The following is a 17,286-nucleotide window of genomic DNA, read 5'->3' as shown; positions in this document are numbered from 1 at the left end:
CAGTGCCACAGAGCCAGCAGGGGAACACCACGGGGTTTAAATCCCAATATAGTCAGTGGAAATGACTGGAAAGACTCTGAAGGAAGAAAAGAATTCCATTAGGAATATGGATTGATGCAGCCCCAGGATCCCACCCACTGCTGGCGGGTGCTGCTGGGAGGTTGGGTGCTGCCAGCACCCAGTAATCACCGCACAGTGACTCCCAAACAGATGTGTCTCAATAATCAGGTCCATAGAACTCATCACACATTGTCCAGCTTGGCGTTCTGGTACAGAGTGAAACCTCTAAAAGTAGAAAGAAAAATGTTCTGCGGGTCATTAAATCCACTCTGTGTGCCAATGCAGTGATGGAATTAAGCTGTGGCTGAACAAGATGGTGCCTTCAAATGGAACTTCAGAAATGAAGTCAAAGATGGTAGCGAGGCGCCTCGGATTTATTAAAATACAGCTTCCCTCATTACTTAGTGCAGCAATCAGTCTGTGCTGGGGCAGCAGCTCACTGCAATGACTTTGCTGCCATGACTTGTGAATATTTCTGCTTCTTAATTGGGACGTTTGCCTGAGAAGCAGCTGATCCGCAGAAGCATTTTCTTTTTATGACGCTATTTGAAATCGAATGAGTTGGTTGGTTATATCATTTTTTGTGCGGGAGGGGGGTCGGCTGTTTATGTTTTGTTTTGTTTTGTCCCTTAATGCATTTTAACAAGGAATAAGCACAGGGATTTAGGAAGCCTGTCAGGCACGGAGCCATCAGCCCCGGGCACGCAGCGTGCCGAGGTGCCGGCATGGAGCTCCGCGCTCCTCCGGGCGGTCCTTCCCAGGGAACCCGGGGACGGCGGGGCCGGGAGGGGCCGTGCGGGGCGGGGACACGCGGGGCGGGGCGGGAGGCGCGGGCCGGACGCGGAGCGGCCGCGCGGGGGCAGAGCTCGGCGCCGCGGGGCCGTGCGGGTGCGGAGCGGGGCTCGGCTGTGCCCGGCTGTGCCGCCGCGCAGCGTCACTGGGATGGGGCTCGGAGGGGAGCCCGGCGTCGCCTGCGCGCTTCTGGACGGGGGGAGCCCCTCTTCGGCGCAGGGCAGCTGAACCCGCTCGCCGCCGAGCGGATCGCCGGGACGGGATTCTTTTAATTCCCGGGAACGCCGCTTCCTCCCGCGGATGTTACAGTAGCTTCCCGCGGACGCGGGGCGGCTTTTGGCTATCGGGGAGGCGCCGGGCCCCGCGGCGTGCGATGGATTGAGGCGCGCCCGCCGCGGCCCCATCGATGCGATGGAAAATCGGGGGCTGCTCTGCACGCTTTGCTCCCTGGTGCTGCACGCGCCTCTGCTGCTCGGCGTCACCGGTGAGTGGGGGCTCGGCCCTCCCGGGGGCTCTGCCGGGGCGCAGCGGGGCGGCCGCGGCGCGGAGCCCCGGGGTCGGGCGGCTGCGGGATGGAGCTCCGGGCCGCCCCCGCCGAGCGGCCAGGCTGCAGCGCGCTGCCCGCGGCGCTCGGAGCCCCGCTCCCCGCTAACCGGCCTCGTAACTCTGTGTTCCCCTCCCAGCCACCTTCACCGAAGTTCCCAAAGATGTGACTGTTAGGGAGGGAGACGATATCGAGATGCCTTGCGCTTTCCGAGCCAGCGGATCCACCTCTTATTCCTTGGAAATCCAGTGGTGGTACCTCAAGGAACCGGCCCGAGAACTCGCACACGAACTGGCCGTCAGCATCCCTGGCGGCAGGAGCAAGGTAACGGGCGGGACGTGGCCGGGAGAGCCGGTGGGTACGGAGGCGGCCTCCGGGGAAGTGGGGAATTAACCGTAGCAATGTAAGGATGGCGTCTTAAGGGCTGTAACTAGAAAACGCTCCAAGTCCGGCGGTGAAACCTGGAGCGAGGGCTCGAGCGAAGAGGCCGGAGATAGCTGGGCTTGGAGGCGCCGAGCGGGGCATCCCCGCCAGCTGAGAGCTCCGCCGGCAGCTGCGGGAGCGGCGCGGAGCAGCGCCGTGCCGATGCGCGTGTCGCGGGCTGCGCGTACACCTGCGTGCGGAGCTCGGCCGGCCGTTTGCACGCAGTCGGGCGTAGAAATTAAAATGCATGAAGTAGCGTTCAATCTCGGCCGTCCCCTCCCACTAGCGAGCATCCCGGCTCGGGGGCGGGAGCCGTTCTGAACGCTCCGCCGCGTTTCCCCGGCACGGCTGGATCGCCCCGCAGCCCCCGCCCCACTACGATGCCCCGGGCGGTGCCGGCGGGGTGCGGACGGGGGCCGCTCCGCTCCCGGTTCGGGTTCCGCTCGTTTTCCTGCGGCGCTGCGATCAAAATGCGCAGCTATGGGCGCTGAGCTGCTGCGGTGCCGCCTGGATGGGGAAAGAGTAACTCAGGTGTCAGACAGGAGGTGAATCGCTCGGGTTTAACCTCGTAAAAAAAAAAAAATAATAATAACACGAATCGCTTTCACCAAAGAAAAGAATGATGGCGGGGCGCGCGGGGCTGATGGTGCGTCGGCGGGAGCTGCGGCACCGCTCGAGTTGTGGGCACTGAGCGGGGACAGCCCAGCGGCGGAGGGTGAAGCGCCGGGCAGCGGCGTCTGGCTGCGAGTGGCGGAGCGGCGCTCACGCGGGCGGAGCGTTTCGTAGCGGTGCCGGGAGCTGCTCGCGGGCGCTGGGCGGTGCCGCGCTGGGAGCGGCGTGTCGGTGCGTACCGAGGCGCAGGCTGGGCTCAGCATCCCCCCGAGATACGGGCGGGGAACGTGGGATCCACCCGTCCGAGTAGCGGGATGGGATGGGATGGGATGGGATGGGATGGGATGGGATGGGATGGGATGGGATGGGATGGGATGGGATGGGATGGGATGGGAGGGAGCGCCGCTCCGCGTGCCGCCGGGCCGGGCTGTGACCTCTGCTCTTCGTGCTCCTCAGGTGGCGAACAAGGACGCGACGAAGATCAGTGTAAGTGCAGCGGGCGCGCCGCGCACCCCGCCCCGACCCCATGGCCGGTACCACCCGGCGTGCCGTCCGCTCCCTGCGGGCGGGGGGTGGGATGAAGCGGATGGGGTGAAGGCGAGAAGGGGGCCGGCGGCTGCGACGGCTGCGACTGCCGCCCCAGCGCGGGGCCGGACGGCGCAGCACGCGGCCGAGGGGGTGGGGTGGGATGGGGGGACGCGGGGCGGGGCCGGCGGCGCAGCTGAGGCTGCTCTCTCTTGCAGACGGTCCGCGTGCAGGGCAACGACATCTCGCACCGGCTGCGGCTGTCGGGCGTGCGGCGGCAGGACGAGGGCGTCTACGAGTGCCGCGTGGCGGACTACAGCGACGACGAGACGCAGGAGCACAAGGCCCAGGCGCTGCTTCGCGTCCTGTCCCGCTTCGCTCCGCCCGACGTGCAGGCGGCCGAGGCGGTGTCCCACATCCAGAGCGGGGCGGCCCCCCGCCGCCACGGCCCCGCCGGCAGAGCCACGCCGCCGCCCGGCCCCGAGCCCGGCAAGCGCCCGCCGCCGCCGCCCCCCGGAGAGCGGGGACCCTCCGCCACCGCCGCCTCGGCCTCGCCGCCCCCCGGGCAGGGGCAGGGCCGGGGACGGGCCGCCATCCTGCAGCAGCAGCAGCACGGTTCAGGTAGGCGCGGGGCTGCGCGGAGGGGCGGAAGGCCGGGTGGGAGCGGGGCGGGGGATGGCCGCGACCTCAGCCGTCCGGGATGCGCTGCGGGGTGAGCGCCGGAGGCAGCGGAGCGAGAGCGGGGCGGTGGCGGTGCGTGGAGCGGGCCCGGCGGGCCGGTGCTGCGGTGCGGCTGTAGGGGGCCGCCGTACCGTCCTTCGCGCTGATGGCAGCAGGGACGGCATCTGTGCCCGAAGAACTCGGTCTCTTTCGAACGCGGGAGTTGTGTGTTGCGGTGACTCGTGCAAGGCAAAGCGAGTAGTTGTCTTGGGGATCCACAGCCCCGGATGGCGGCTCCTGCACGCCGGGTGGTGAGGCTGCCGCTGCCGGTCATGTGTTGGGGCCAGGGCACCGTTTCTGGGCTGCATTGAATGCTGAAAATAAGATGCAAGCATTGTGGTTGGCAGTGGAGGTAACAGAGGGGTAAGGAGCAGTGAACGAGGTAGCAGAATGTAGGAGAGCACTTTGTGGGGATGCCCAGATGAGGGGGATGCTGCGGGCTGCACAGTGGCAAAGCTGGAGCCGCCTGCTGTGTGGTGCTGCCGGCACTGCTGCTGCTGTGGGAAAGCAGAGCACGAGGCTCTCAGTCGGGGCAGCAAAGTGAGGCGTAGAGCAGCACCTGCTGTTCCTCTGCGCTGAGGCAGTGCAGTGTTTGGTGTTTTTGCTGCTCTGTGGAAGCAGCATCTTTCTGTGGTGTGTTTCCCATGGAGAGGACCGTGGGGTGAAACCAGGTGTTGACTCAGGTGGGGCTGCAGGGCCCACTGCTGTTCTGGCTGTGCCCGGCATGTGTGTGCAGCACCACGGTGTGCCTGAGCTCAGTGACAGATCAGCGCTGCACAGCTGTGTGTACTAACTGAATCATCTGACAGTTACTCAGAAGCCTGCAGCCTGCAGCACCTTTTGCTGTATGCGGGGATGTTTCCTCTGCACAAAAGCAGAAGCGGGCTCAAGTGCTGGGTGTGCTGCTGGTGATGAAGAACGCACTGCTGAAGCTCATGGCGTGGCACTGGCTGCCATGGCCTTGATTGATTGGGGTCTAATCCTAGTTCTGTTGTAGCAGAGCCCTTCGCGATGTGTTTGGTGCAGCAAAGTAGGGTTTCTCTGTGCTGTATTCCAACATGATCATAGACGAAATGCTGCTTTCAGGTGTGCTCTGGTTGGCTTCAGCAGCAGCCCCAGCATGTGTGCTGTGTGGGGGAAGGTGATTCTTTGCATCGTCTTGTTGGACTGAAATGATCAGAATAAATGTGTCTGTCAACAAGGTGTCCTTAAAGAGCAGAGTCCCACCTGATGGGCCAGGCCATACATGGAAAACCCATGGTGTGGGACAGGTGCTCAGATACTGCGTTTGGTTAAAGAAAGAATAGTGATAATAGTGATCAGTGATGTTGTAGTGTGCAAGGAAACAGGTCTGAGGTGACAGACTGCCCGCTGTGCCAGGAGTACGGCCTACTCAAATAGTGCTCCCTGTGCAGGCTGCAGTGTAAAACCTCAGTGCTGTGATCACATGAGACTGGAATAGATCAGTGCCCCTCTGCCAGCAAGGCAGGCTGGTGTGGAAACCCAGCACTTCCCGCAGGGAGGCAGAATCTGCTGGTAAACTTGTTGCGTTTTGTGCCATAACAGAACGAGTGCTTCTAAATGAAAGGGAAAGCGTAACTTTAATTACTTGTATGCAGATTTCATCTTCTGCTGTAGGGAAAAAGTCCGGTGAGCAAGGGAAGGGCTGCAGATGGTGTCTGCACCGTGTGAAGTGTTCTTAGTGCGTGCCAGTATAAGGGCATCGCTGAGCTGAGCATCCCGGGAGGAGGAGTGTGTTCATGTGTGTGTGCTGGGGGTGAGATTAAATAGGAAACAGTGATTCCAAGTGTCATAAATACGAGCAAGGCTCTGAATTCAGGAGTCAGTCTTTGTTATCAGATAGTGAAAGAACAAGTAAGTACTTTATGCTGCCTTTCCGGGAGGCAAACTGGCAGCATTGGGTTGCTCTGAAAGTAATGCCTCCTGTTTATTTCCATGGAAGCTACAGCAGGTAGAAAAAGCACCATGACACCATTTGATAGAGCACGTTCGCAGCGACGCTCCTTTGCTTCATCCATGCTCCCATCTCAGACACCATTCTGTCAGACTGCCCCTCTGCTGCCATCTGTCACACAGCAGCAGCATGTTAAGGATTGCTGGTGGGAAGGTTTGGCCTTTACTGCCACGCCACCACCACCCGCCCCTGCTGTGGTGGGCCAGTGTAATAAAACAGGAGGCGTTCCTTTGGGAGCAGTGCTTGTCGTATATATGCTGCCAGAGGGTCTCCAAAATGAGTGCAGTGTGTTGGCTGGGGGCAATTTTTAGTTTAACTTCTGAGCAGAATGCAGATCAGTCGGCGCAGCTTCCAAATTCCCTTTTATTTGTTTGATCTCCAGCCATAAAGCTCTGAAGTGAAAGCTTTAGATAAAACAAACAAAGATGGGAGTGTGAAACAAGAAACTGTGCTTCATTATGCTTAGAGTGCTCTGGGAAGGACACGGAGAAACTCATGTGTTATGCAAAGATGAAACGTTCACAGCAAGGAAGAAAATAAGTCTTTGCTTCATGCCTCTCCCCTGCCCCCTCCAAAGCCTTTCATGTCTGCAGCAGAGGAGAGCAGCTCCTGGACCTGGTGTGGAAATAACAGCACACCCAGCCCTGCTCTGCAAACCCCTGTGTGAGAGCAGCTCCTGGTGGTGCTTGAAACACCCAGCTGAGGCTGGAGACCTGCACTGCTGGCTCTGTCACTCCCCCTGTGCTTTTTGTGAGACCATCTGCGAGCAGCTCACACACCGCTGCTGTTTATAGGTAAATGCAACCCCGTTCGCTCGCATTTTCCTTTGCATTAAATAAAGGAGCAGAACGGAGCACCATAACTGAGTTATCAGGCTGACCTCCTAAATGTCACTGGATAATAAACACGCAGAAAGGATTCTCATTAAATACACATCACTAGCACTTCAATATCTGGGCAAATTAGACTCCTCTGGGGACAAGTGAGGTCAAATATCTTCTTTTGTGTGTGTGCAGAATGGAGTAATTCTCGAAGTGGACAAAAGCACAAACCACAGCAGCTCAGTACGTGGGGCAGAACCGAGCTGGGCCGGGCTGGTTCTGAGGGGTGGCAGTGCAGTCTGTCTGAGTCAGCTCCTTTGTGTAGTTGGCACTTGTTCCCCAGATGGGACAGGCTGCACTGACCTGTTCTGGGACAGCCTGCACGGTGTCCTTGCAGAGATCTGAGTATTGTTTGAACTTCTCTAATGTGTTCAAGTTACACATGAGAAAATACTTAAAGATGAAATGACTGAATGTAATGAAAGGGGCATTGCAAGGTGTTCTGAGGAACGTGGCTGCTCTGCCTAAAGCTCCTTGAGAAGTTGCTACAAGGTGATTCATTTGAGAGTGAAGAGCTGAGGTTGGACTGAAGAAAGCTGAGCTCACCTGTGTGTCTTTTTGCATGAACAAGCAGCATTTTGGATGGGAATATCCGTGTACCGCTGGGTTTTGTAGATAACCTGGATCTGATGGGACAGCAAGAGGGGTTTGATTTAGCTTGCTAAAGCAAAGAGAGCGCTGGTAGGTTTGCTACTGGTGTTTATTTTGTGTTTTGTAAAATTAGATAATGGCAGAGCAGCGCCCTTTGTCAATAATAAATAGTTCAAGTGGGTTTGTATTGGAAAAAACAGAGTTGTCAGTGGAATGGTATTATTTGTCACAACAGCGGTTAACAACCGAGCATTTTATATTGCCAGGCTGTTATCAGCTGGGAGGCAATTTTATTAGCTGGAAGGCAGCAGTTTGGCAGGGCAGCAGCTGTGCACCACGGAGAAGCCAGCGTGAGTGCTGAGCGTGGGTCGCTGTGCTGGGATGTGTGTGATGGCACCACGCTGCTGGCTGCAGCCTGGAGCTGAGCAGTGCGGGACACCCCTCACACACACCATCTTCTGTCGGCTGTTTCACTGCCTGTTGATCACGCCTAAGGTTCCCCTACTATTCGTACTACTAAATACATTTCAAAATCGCATTTATAACCTGAATCCCTTTCAGGCCCAGGAGCTTGAGAGCTCACACACATGAAGGCCCAGAAGAATATCCCCTATCCACAGCCGTTCCCCTGCCAGCTTAGACTGTGAAGTTGTACCTCCCTGAGGCCCAGGGCATGGCGGTACCTTCACTGCGCTGCTCACCAGCAGTGTGCACGGTTGGCAGGGGCTGTGCAGCTGTGAGGGCACCCACAGCACCCCTGCTGGCATCCAGCAGAAAGGCCATCCCTCAGTACAGGTGAAGGGCTCTGCTTTTTTCTGTGCTCTCAGCACAGCATTTTCCCTTGCGTTACCATGTTCTCTGCTAATAGGCTTAGCTTTGTTCTTTAAGTATGGACTGGATAGGTTGGTTGGTTGTAAAATAAACAAATAGAGTTCCTTGAATGATCTGTTTAGCTTTAGTAATTCTGATTGGAATGATCATTGCAGCTATATTGGCAGCTTGCTGCTAATCCTGCTCAACTCAAAAGTACTCTGAGAACTGCAAAGTGAGAACCAGTCCATCTCATTCTTTACTTTGGGGTTGGAGTTATTTACAGCCCGTGTCACATCCACAGAACATGAAATACATGGTGTCCATCAAATGTGATCTCTGTTCCAAGTCTTAAAGCGTTGACTTTCAGACTTCTGTGGCTGCGTTATTATTTAGCTTGCATACTTTATGCAGTGTGACTTTTTGGTTCCCTCACTTACAGTGAAAAACTCGAGAATATGGCCCAGGCTGAAAGCTCAACAGCTGGAAGCTCCACCCCAGCACTTCTGATCAGCCTCGTGATTTGGGTGATCTGGGTTGTGGTGTTGCTGTTTGCTGTCTGCGCTGGAACTGCTCCCATAGTAGTGCTGAAGAAGGATGTGCAGGGCTGGATGCTGATTTACTGCTCAACTACCACTAATGTAGTTAGTTATTTTTCTGCATGTTTTAGCTCAAATTTCATTTCTCACCTCATCACATCACACAGGGTTTTGTATCACATCATTCAAGTGCCAAGCAGTAAATTAACGGTGTTCAGTTTTGTTAAGTTGGGTTGAGATCCTGGAGGTGCAGGAAATCCTGGGGTAAAACAAATTCACAGTTGCACATTTCGGGTCTCATTAGTCAGATATTTGGTGTCTGTATTTCCTACCGAGCAGAGATCACAGATACCAAGGCAGAAATCTCTGTATAGGAATGTGCTACAAAGAAGAGACCAGCTGCGTGTCTTGGGAGGAAAACTGCTGGCTTATTTACATTCAGGCCAATATAAAGGATTTAGGCTGTATAATCTATATAGAATGAATGACTCTTTCTCAGTATTCAGGACACCTTCCTTTTTTACCCTGGCACAGCCCACAGCAGCTTTTGCAGCTCGTTATAAATCAGTGCAGGTGTTTTTGTGAAGCTTTTCCTTGATTTCTCTGAGGGTCCTGGGGATGCTGGGGCTGCTTGTTTGGCTGTGTGCAGTTGGGGATGTGGTGCCACGTGACCCAGCCTGGCTGCTGCTCCATCAGCATTCAATGTGCCACTTCTGCTCCTTGGTAATGGCACAGGGGCTTCAAAAAGCACCAGTAAAACTTGGTGCCCAGTGGGGCTTTGGCTACCACTGAGAGCAAGTGTGAATGCTGAGGCAAAGTGTGCCAGCTCTTCCCCGCAGTCTGTGTCCCTGCTTGTGATTTCAGTGGAAGATGAGTTTGTACCTACTGACAAACACGTCATGTTTTTCTGACCGTCTAAGAAGTAGAAGTATTTCTTGCTCAGTACTTGGTCTGCATTTCCACACGTTCATTACGTCCACTACTGGAGCCCCAGTGCTCCTCCTGCTTGTTAGCAGCCTTAATGTGATTCTGTTGAAATGAGCTCTAACGTGATCCAAGACCCACTTCAATAATTGCAGTGCCATAAGCAGTGTGGACCCAGCTCCTGTCCCACAAGCACTTGCAGGCCGGCTTCCAACAAAGCCCTGCAGGACTGCAGAAAATCAGTAGTGCAGAAGAAATGGTTTTCTTGAATTTCCTATGAGAACTGAACTGAACTTTCAGCATCGTTCCCCTGCATTTCCACACTCTTCTCCTCGCAGTCTGATTCTTGTTTTCTTTCTTGTCTGTAACTGTATGATGTACGTGACCTACTTTACATACAGCTGGTAAAGCAGGGGCTTCAGGGTCTTCGAGAGGGCTTAAGCATGTCAGCAGGAGCTCCCAGGTTGCTGGGAAATGCTGATTCCCCCGCGCTCCATAACAGTGCTGTCAAGCCTGCAGTTCTCATGCCATCCCTGCCAGCTGTACAGTGGATTACCACAACAACACTGAACTGCTGTCCTAGATGGGCTTTTCTCAGATGTAACAAGAAGAAAGAAATTTAAGAACCAGGCTGCTACAAAGAATTGCTACAGAAATATCCTTCATGTTTCCACCAGTGCTGGAAACGGGCCTTGTGCTGCAGTCCCTTTAGAATTACTGAGCCTGTGCTGCATTCCCTCCTCCATCACTGCTGTTAGTTCAATCAGCAGGCACACGGATACGGGTACAGGTAAGTGTCAAATCACGTTCATTTCATGAGGGCTGTCCATTCCAAACGGAAAGACAGATCTCCCTTGAAATACCTAAACCTGCTGACTTTGCAAAATCAGGAGTAGCTGTCACTTACTTTTGTTACAGGATATGTTGGCAGTTTGTTTCTACGTAGAGGTCTGCGTACAGCAGCGGGTGTCAGAAGAGAGAAGGCAGGCAGATGGTAAAGCTGGTGTAATAGAGAAGATGTGAAATGATGACGTGGTTAGGAACACACGTGTCATGCCACAGGGGTGCGGTATGGGGCACCTGATGAGATCAAGTCTCAAACAGCGCTGTAGTTTGAATGCAGTGCAGCTTATTGTCTCTTCAGAAAGTGTGCAGTGACTTTAATAATGGTGTCTCCTTAATTAAAAACTTCTAAGCAGCTCCTAGATCTGAAGTTTGGTCAGTTCAATTCGGTGGAAGTGCTCCAAATCTATGTTGGTGAGAGAATGTGCTGTACCACTACTGCCCGTAATGATCCTTGACTGACAGCCCATAGAAAATCCCTGTTTCTTCCACAGATGCATGACAGTAGGGGCAGCTTCTCAAAGAATTTCTGTCAAGCACAAGTTTGAAGATTCCAGACTGAGAGAATTAATCAGTCTTGATGGTCAGTTTGGTCCCTGACCTCTCAATGAAATGTCAGGTTTGAGAGATTTAATTGAACGCCGTTGTACTGAAAGGGGCTGTTCCTACATGGAAGCCAGTACAAAGAAATGCCTGGTGATGCTACCAACCAGGGCCCCAGTTCCATCCTCTGTGGGCAGTCAAGTTCTAGGCATTACATCATAGTTGAGGGAAAAGGAAAATAGACCTTTCAGCTGTGTATTAAATTTACCCTCGCATCTTGCCCCCATCTCAGAAAGAAATGCCAAGGGTCTGCTCAGATTCTGGGAAGGAAAATAGGGAACAGCTGGAAAATGTTTTGGCCGTTGGTTAAATATAGCTAGTAGAAGAACCGTCCCATTTGTAACGTGTGTCACGAGGCAGTTGGTTAATTAATGGTTGTTTTCAATTGGATGAACTGCTTCAAGTCAGACTTTGATGAATGTTCACACAAAACAAATTATTAAATAGAAAACTACAGTAAAATGTTATTATGTTGTAAATCCACAAGAAGGATGAGCGGTGCCAAGGAGCAATTCGCCATCCACGAACAGAACAATTTGTTATTGTTCTCCTTAGTGTTCGACTCTCCCTTTAAGCCATTTGTATCTAAATAATTTAAAAGCAAAATGGTAAATCTGTATAGCAATAAATAAGCCTACAGAAGGAACAGAACCCCACTTTCACATCGATATTCAAAACGTCAACTAAATATTTTCTAAGTGCTCGTGCTTTGTACATAACGGCATTCCTGGTGTAAAGCCCCTGAAGAATGGCGCTCTGTTCTCAAATCTGGGTCAGATCTCACGTCCAGATCCTGGGGATCGAGACCACCTTCTGTTTGTTTACATCTGCAAATGCAGCAATGAAGTCAGAACTTTCATCGAGGCACTAAAAGCAGAACTGAAGACACGACGTCCAGCTTGTTTATAAGCAGCACAAGCTACAATGAACGTGGTTCAGGGTAACTGCGCAGAGAGAGGAGAAATTAATGACAATTCTCCTTGTGTTCAGGGCAGAATTCTACAGTCCCGTGTGTCTGCTTTTGCTGCCCAGTGTGTTACAGCACAACAACGCTGAACTGGTATGGAAAAAACAGAACTTGTCATTGGTGTTCAGTAAGAATCATTGTTATCAAATGAAAATATGTTTCACTTTTATTTAACCACTGAGATTCTGTTAACAGTCTTTGGACTCCAGTTCTGCAGCCACATTAAGAAGATGGAAAACATGGCTTAAAAGTAACAGCAATTTCTGCAAAAGAGGAAGAAAAAAATAATGTTTGCATTAATTCTTAGTCCTGCACTGAGGTTTAAACTAAGCTGGTACATGAAGCTACAGCCGACATGACTTGGGGTGGTGGGCACCACAGTGCTGCTGCTCGGTGTGCTGTGAGTATCGCTGCTTTCCATTCCAATACAAACAGCCCTCACCTGGTGTCCTTTGCAGCCCTTCAGCTTTATGATGGTCGTTAGAGCACTTGAGCTGTGAGAGCCCATTATGCCAAGTTCTGCTCCTTATTGTTTCCAGGGGAATTCCCCCCCTACAGAAGTGCATCTTGCTTCCTGAGTAACTGGCAGCACTATGTGTGACTGGAGTTCTGCACTGGAAAACCCAAGTTCAGCTTTGCCATGGAGAAAGGGGTCCTTATGGCATTCAGGTTTGAGCAAATACTGATGGCCAGATCTTCACTGCGGTTGTGGGCAGCTGCGGAGCTGGTGGAAATTCAGCGCCTGTGAGCACAAGTGCTGGGGATGCTGGCATCTGCCACGCTGCCCGCACTGTCCTCGGCACACGGGTAGCACTCAGGGACCAACCTGGGCTTGTGCTCTTACAGCTGTGCCATGGCCCAGAGCTGAGCTTGGAACTGGGGGTATGTTGGCTGCAGTTATGGGTCTGTCGTGTGCAATCTGCAATGAAGCACTTTGCCTTCAGATATCCTATAGCGTGTCAGACTCACAAACAGAAGATGGGCATTCACCTTCAGCTTTCCTCAGTCAGTTTTTTTCCATGTGGTGTAGGTAGGTTTGTTTTTAAGGTTTAATCCTTGCTAAAATTGTGGAATACATTGTGAATTGACTGTATGTTTCTAAGGAAAAGGCCAGACAGTATTCATCTACATAGAAATAAATGCATAGTGTTTGCAGCTGTGTCCACGTGTGCCAGAGGAGCAGATCCAATCTGTGCAGACATGGGCTGTGGGAGGCTGACTGGCCTTGCAAGGTTTTTGCTCAAGCTGAGAGCTGGGATCCTTCCCTGGAGAGCACACCACTAGAGCCATGTGCCCTGCAAAACACCGGGCTGCAGCCGGTGTCACCAGGACATCGCTTTGTCTCTGGGTTATGTTGGTAGGTGGGCAGTTTGTAGGGTCTGGTGTTCTGCACTGCTGACATAAAGCAAAGGGAGTTGCACATTCCTCTTGTTTTCACAAGAATTTACTAGGTGCTTTAGCTACCCGAGTTGATTGCGTTTGTTAATGATTTTCAGCTTTAAAAAGAAAAACCCTGTATTCATCTTAATAACCTGCTGTTGCTACGTAGGCAGCCCTTTGCCACATTTGTCTGCATGCAAGGATTTAATTAAAACCTTAATAACTAAATAATCTCTACGCAGTCTAGGTGTCTATGAGATAGCACACTTCAGGGACAGTTCTTGAGTTCCTCAGTTGCACACCACATTACAACGAGCTGGTTTTTATATTGGATAATAATACTCTTGCTTTGCTGGTGAGGAATATATATGAGGCAGCCTGAGCAGTGAGTGAGCCTGAGTGATGGTGTTCTCAGGAACTTCTTGAGGTATTTCCTTTGATCGTGCCACAGCTGAGAGACATCAGTCTCCTTGAGACCAAGACTGAGGTATGTGAGGTATTTGCATTGGGGTGCCCGAGGTGAGTTTCCTAAGCAGAAGTGGCCTCATTCTTTTTTTCAAGGATACTGAGCACTTAAAAAATAACTGCAGTGCATTGAAAAGTGGTTCTGAGGTCACTTGTCTGGGTACCTGTCTGTGCTTTGGGTGCTGGGCACTCTGGTGCTCAGTCTGCAGGCTGCCCCAATGCAGCTCTCATGCTGGCTGGTGTGAGGCTGTGGCTGGGCTCCTGCTTCTGTGTTCACCCTGGTGGAAGCCCTGTCTGCGGTCATGTTACGGTGTTGGTGACAACCACGCATGCAACTCCATGTTGCAGGTTGTGAAAGGCGTCACTTACTGGCACTTGGGGACCCAATCACCTGTGGCTGTGGACCGGTCCAGGCTCATCTGTCTGTTCACCTGGACTTGGGGGAGTGAATGGCAGCAACCTCTTGTCCTGCTGCACTGCTGCAGGCCGTGCCAGGACAGCACAGCTTCTGCATGGAAGTTCTGTGCTTGTCCTGCATGACCTGTGTCAGCGCTGGGGCCTCACCATGGCTGACAGAGCGGAGATGTGCAGCTGGGCCCCAGGGCTCAGCCTCTGGGACTGGAGAGAGAGGCCGGACCACAGTGGTACGCAGTACATTCCTCTCTCTCTTTGGTACAGGTAACTAGAAAATAAAGAACCGGATCAGATAACTTAGTGTAAGCAGATAGGAGGCAGGCACAGCCTGTTCAGCTGCAGCACCGACTGATGGCATTCCTTGGTGTGAGCAAAGGCACCAGTGCCTGCCCTACCTGCACCATCCCCCTGCACTGTGCCACTGCTGCCTGCCCAGCACGTCCAGAGCGCCCTGCTCCCCATCTGTGTCATGTGAGCTTACCTCATAGGAGAGGGAGCAATGCTGCCCTTAGGACGCCGTGACTGTAACGGATGTTTCACACCTGACCTCTGTTTTTCTGCAGCTCCTGTGCACATTTTTAATTTCAAATTCTGCTCTTTCCTATACAAGGTAAAGCAGATGTCAAGGTCTCACTGTTCCCATTCCAAATGAAATGGGTTCGCGTCCTGTTAATCAAGGAGTACGGCTGCAGCATTTGTCATTTCCCTTTAAAATAATGGGTGGTTGATACCTGTCATTTCCCAAGGAACTATATACCAGATTAAGGTGTATTTATAGAAATCTCAATTGCTGGTAAGTTGGCCGCAGCCAAGTTTAGGCATACCATTAGTGATGCATAATGAAATGACCTGAGTGGAGTTAGATTTGGGAGGGGGAAGAGAAAGCTATTAGAGTTGGATAGCTCGAGGATGCTGTTTTACTATTAAAATTAAGCTTCTGACCCCTGGCTCTGATGTGATAAAAATAAATCTTCCTCTATTTCTCTTCTGCGTTTAATCTTCTATATTGGAAAAGATAAAATAAAATCTCTTTCTTTCGCTTGTCTGTTTTTCTAGGCACAGGACCTATTTATGCTACGGACCCACTCCTATACATGTTCCTGTTAATACTGCATAAGCTTGTACATTTATTAGTAAACCACTGATGGACTACTTCCTCCACCACTCCTCGGCCAAACAAAAGGAACCTATTGAAGAACAGGACGAGCCCCTGACAAACCGTTACCCACAGCTGGAAGGACGGACAGAAAGAGACTGAAAGAAGCATGATAAATTCTACGTGAGGGGAAGGAGGGATTTGGGGACATCACGGAAGGTAAACCACAAAAAATAACGCATCTGAGTTTCCAGACTGTGTGGCATCCGGCCCTGCTCTGCGCACGGCTCCTGTGCTTTCTCTATTTTAACGTCATGTTTTTCTTTTCTAAACCTTTCCTCCGGCTCTTCAGACTCTTCATTTTACACCCGCTGTTGAGCGGTTACCTTTCTGGCAGCGTGTAAAGGTGCTGGGTCAGAACCCTTCAAAGAAAGGAAACATTTTGAGTAGGTTGTGTTTAGTTTTTCTGAATTTCCTTTTTCTTTTCTTTTTTTTTTCTTTTTCTTTTTTAATTAAATTATTTCTTTCGGAGACATTTTAATTGAAAAGGTCCACCTTACCATAATGAATAGGCACTGTCGATAATATTTATTTTTAAATGAAGATTGGAAACAAGGTAAGACGTTTGTTTATAAACTGTATTGTATATTGCTGAATAACAGTTGATTAAAAAGATTTTGAAATAAAGTTCCTGCAGCCGTGTGTGACTTTCCCAGTGCTCTGCAGGACGATCTGTGCTGTGCCCCATTCCCAAACTCATTCACAGCAGGTGAACCGGCTGCGCTCACACAGCCCCGTGCTGCTGTGTGCTGGCAGCCGCTGCCCGGTACGGCCGCATCCTGCTGTGGGTGACCTGGTGTGCACAGCGCAGTGTGGGCTCCGTGTGCCAGCCTGATGTTTCCAAGGTAAGTGAGCAAGTTCTTTTGGGACTGCATCACAGCCAGCCTTTGTTCCAGTACTGGTCTAAAATACACTCACTTGTTAAGATTACACACTTGTATATCTTTTCTTAGTAAGAGGGTTTCTTCCAGTGAAGCAAAATGCTTATCTACAATCAATACAGAGGTTAATTACTGTTTTTATGCAAAATGCCTGTTGTTTTGTGTACATTGGGGTAACCCGGCCAGGAATCACAACTTTCTTTAGCTGAATTTATTGAAGCACTTTGAAATCTCCTGTGTCTGACTGTGATTCCTATCCTGTCATTTACGTGGCATTCTAGAAAGGACTTTAATTGTGGAAAAGGTAAAGTGACATCCACAGCACCAGCAGGACTTGTGCTGCCCGCATCTCACCAAGCGTGAGACCAAAACACGTCTGTGGTCCCTGTATAATACTTTCCATAATAAGAAGCATAGGGATCTGCAGGCGATAAGTTTTTTGATAAGAATTTTAATCCTCTTAATTCCTGTTGTATCTCCTGGATTGGGGCATAATCCATCATCAACTCACCAAAAGCAGAGGTGCTGTACAGAAGGATGTGGGGGAGACATCTGCTGCGAGCCAGGAGGTGCCCGTGTGGGATGGTGCTGAGCTCCATCCTTGCCTTGTGTGCAGGGCAGGGTGAGCGTTCTACAGCATGAAAGGAAAAGACAGACAGAAAAAGAGACTGGAGTGCCGGGCTCTGCCACAAGAAACTCTGGTATTTAATTCTTGTCTGGAAACTTGTTCAAGGACAACTGCTGAAGGTGGGGCTCTGTGTGGAGCCTGCAATGTCACGGGAGCACTGAGCTTTTGAGTAATGGCTGGTGATGGAAGGGAAACCTGCCCAGGTTTGAACTGCGTCCTGGTGAGCTCATCACGGCTGCTTTTTCTCAAGGGCAGTAAGCATTTCTCAGTGACCTGTCTTCCTTCTAAGAGAAAGAACCCTAACAAATTGTTCCACAAGAGGAAGAAATGCATCTCTCTAAATTTATCTGAATAAACAGCTGAAACTTGAAGTTGCAGAGCCTGTCTAGGAGTGAACAGTGATGCTTCTATTCATTTTGACTGTACCTCAGCCTGGTCTGTTGGTAACGAGATCAGCTGCTTTGCCCCAATACTTTTGTTTCATCATTAACAGGCTGTGTTGTTTCTTGAATTGCAAACTGCATGCTTTGCAGAAAACCTGGGAGGAAATGCA

The 17,286-nt window shown here is 51.7% G+C and overlaps 1 protein-coding gene across 1 annotated transcript; it reads left to right on the top strand.

Annotated features, from left to right (window-relative positions):
• Positions 1 to 1,093: 1,093 nt before the first annotated feature.
• VSTM2B (V-set and transmembrane domain containing 2B) lies at positions 1,094 to 15,839 on the top strand. The gene is made up of 5 exons (XM_072346566.1): positions 1,094 to 1,336; positions 1,536 to 1,720; positions 2,888 to 2,917; positions 3,175 to 3,577; positions 15,125 to 15,839. The coding sequence occupies exons 1-5, from the start codon at positions 1,264 to 1,266 to the stop codon at positions 15,211 to 15,213; spliced, it is 780 nt and encodes a 259-aa protein (XP_072202667.1). The 5' UTR covers positions 1,094 to 1,263; the 3' UTR covers positions 15,214 to 15,839.
• The last annotated feature ends 1,447 nt before the right edge of the window (positions 15,840 to 17,286 follow it).

Source organism: Excalfactoria chinensis, chromosome 11 (assembly GCF_039878825.1).
Source record: "Excalfactoria chinensis isolate bCotChi1 chromosome 11, bCotChi1.hap2, whole genome shotgun sequence".
NCBI lineage: Eukaryota > Metazoa > Chordata > Aves > Galliformes > Phasianidae > Excalfactoria > Excalfactoria chinensis.
The sequence above is the reverse complement of the archived record's forward strand: the minus strand, read 5'-3'. Positions and strand labels throughout refer to the sequence as shown.

Excerpts from the sequence above, each read along its gene's own strand:
- VSTM2B (XM_072346566.1), top strand. The coding sequence starts at position 1,264 with ATGGAAAATCGGGGGCTGCTCTGCACGCTTTGCTCCCTGGTGCTGCAC. Across the intron at positions 1,337-1,535 it reads TCTGCTGCTCGGCGTCACCG|CCACCTTCACCGAAGTTCCC; the intron begins GTGAGTGGGGGC and ends TTCCCCTCCCAG. Across the intron at positions 2,918-3,174 it reads AGGACGCGACGAAGATCAGT|ACGGTCCGCGTGCAGGGCAA; the intron begins GTAAGTGCAGCG and ends TCTCTCTTGCAG.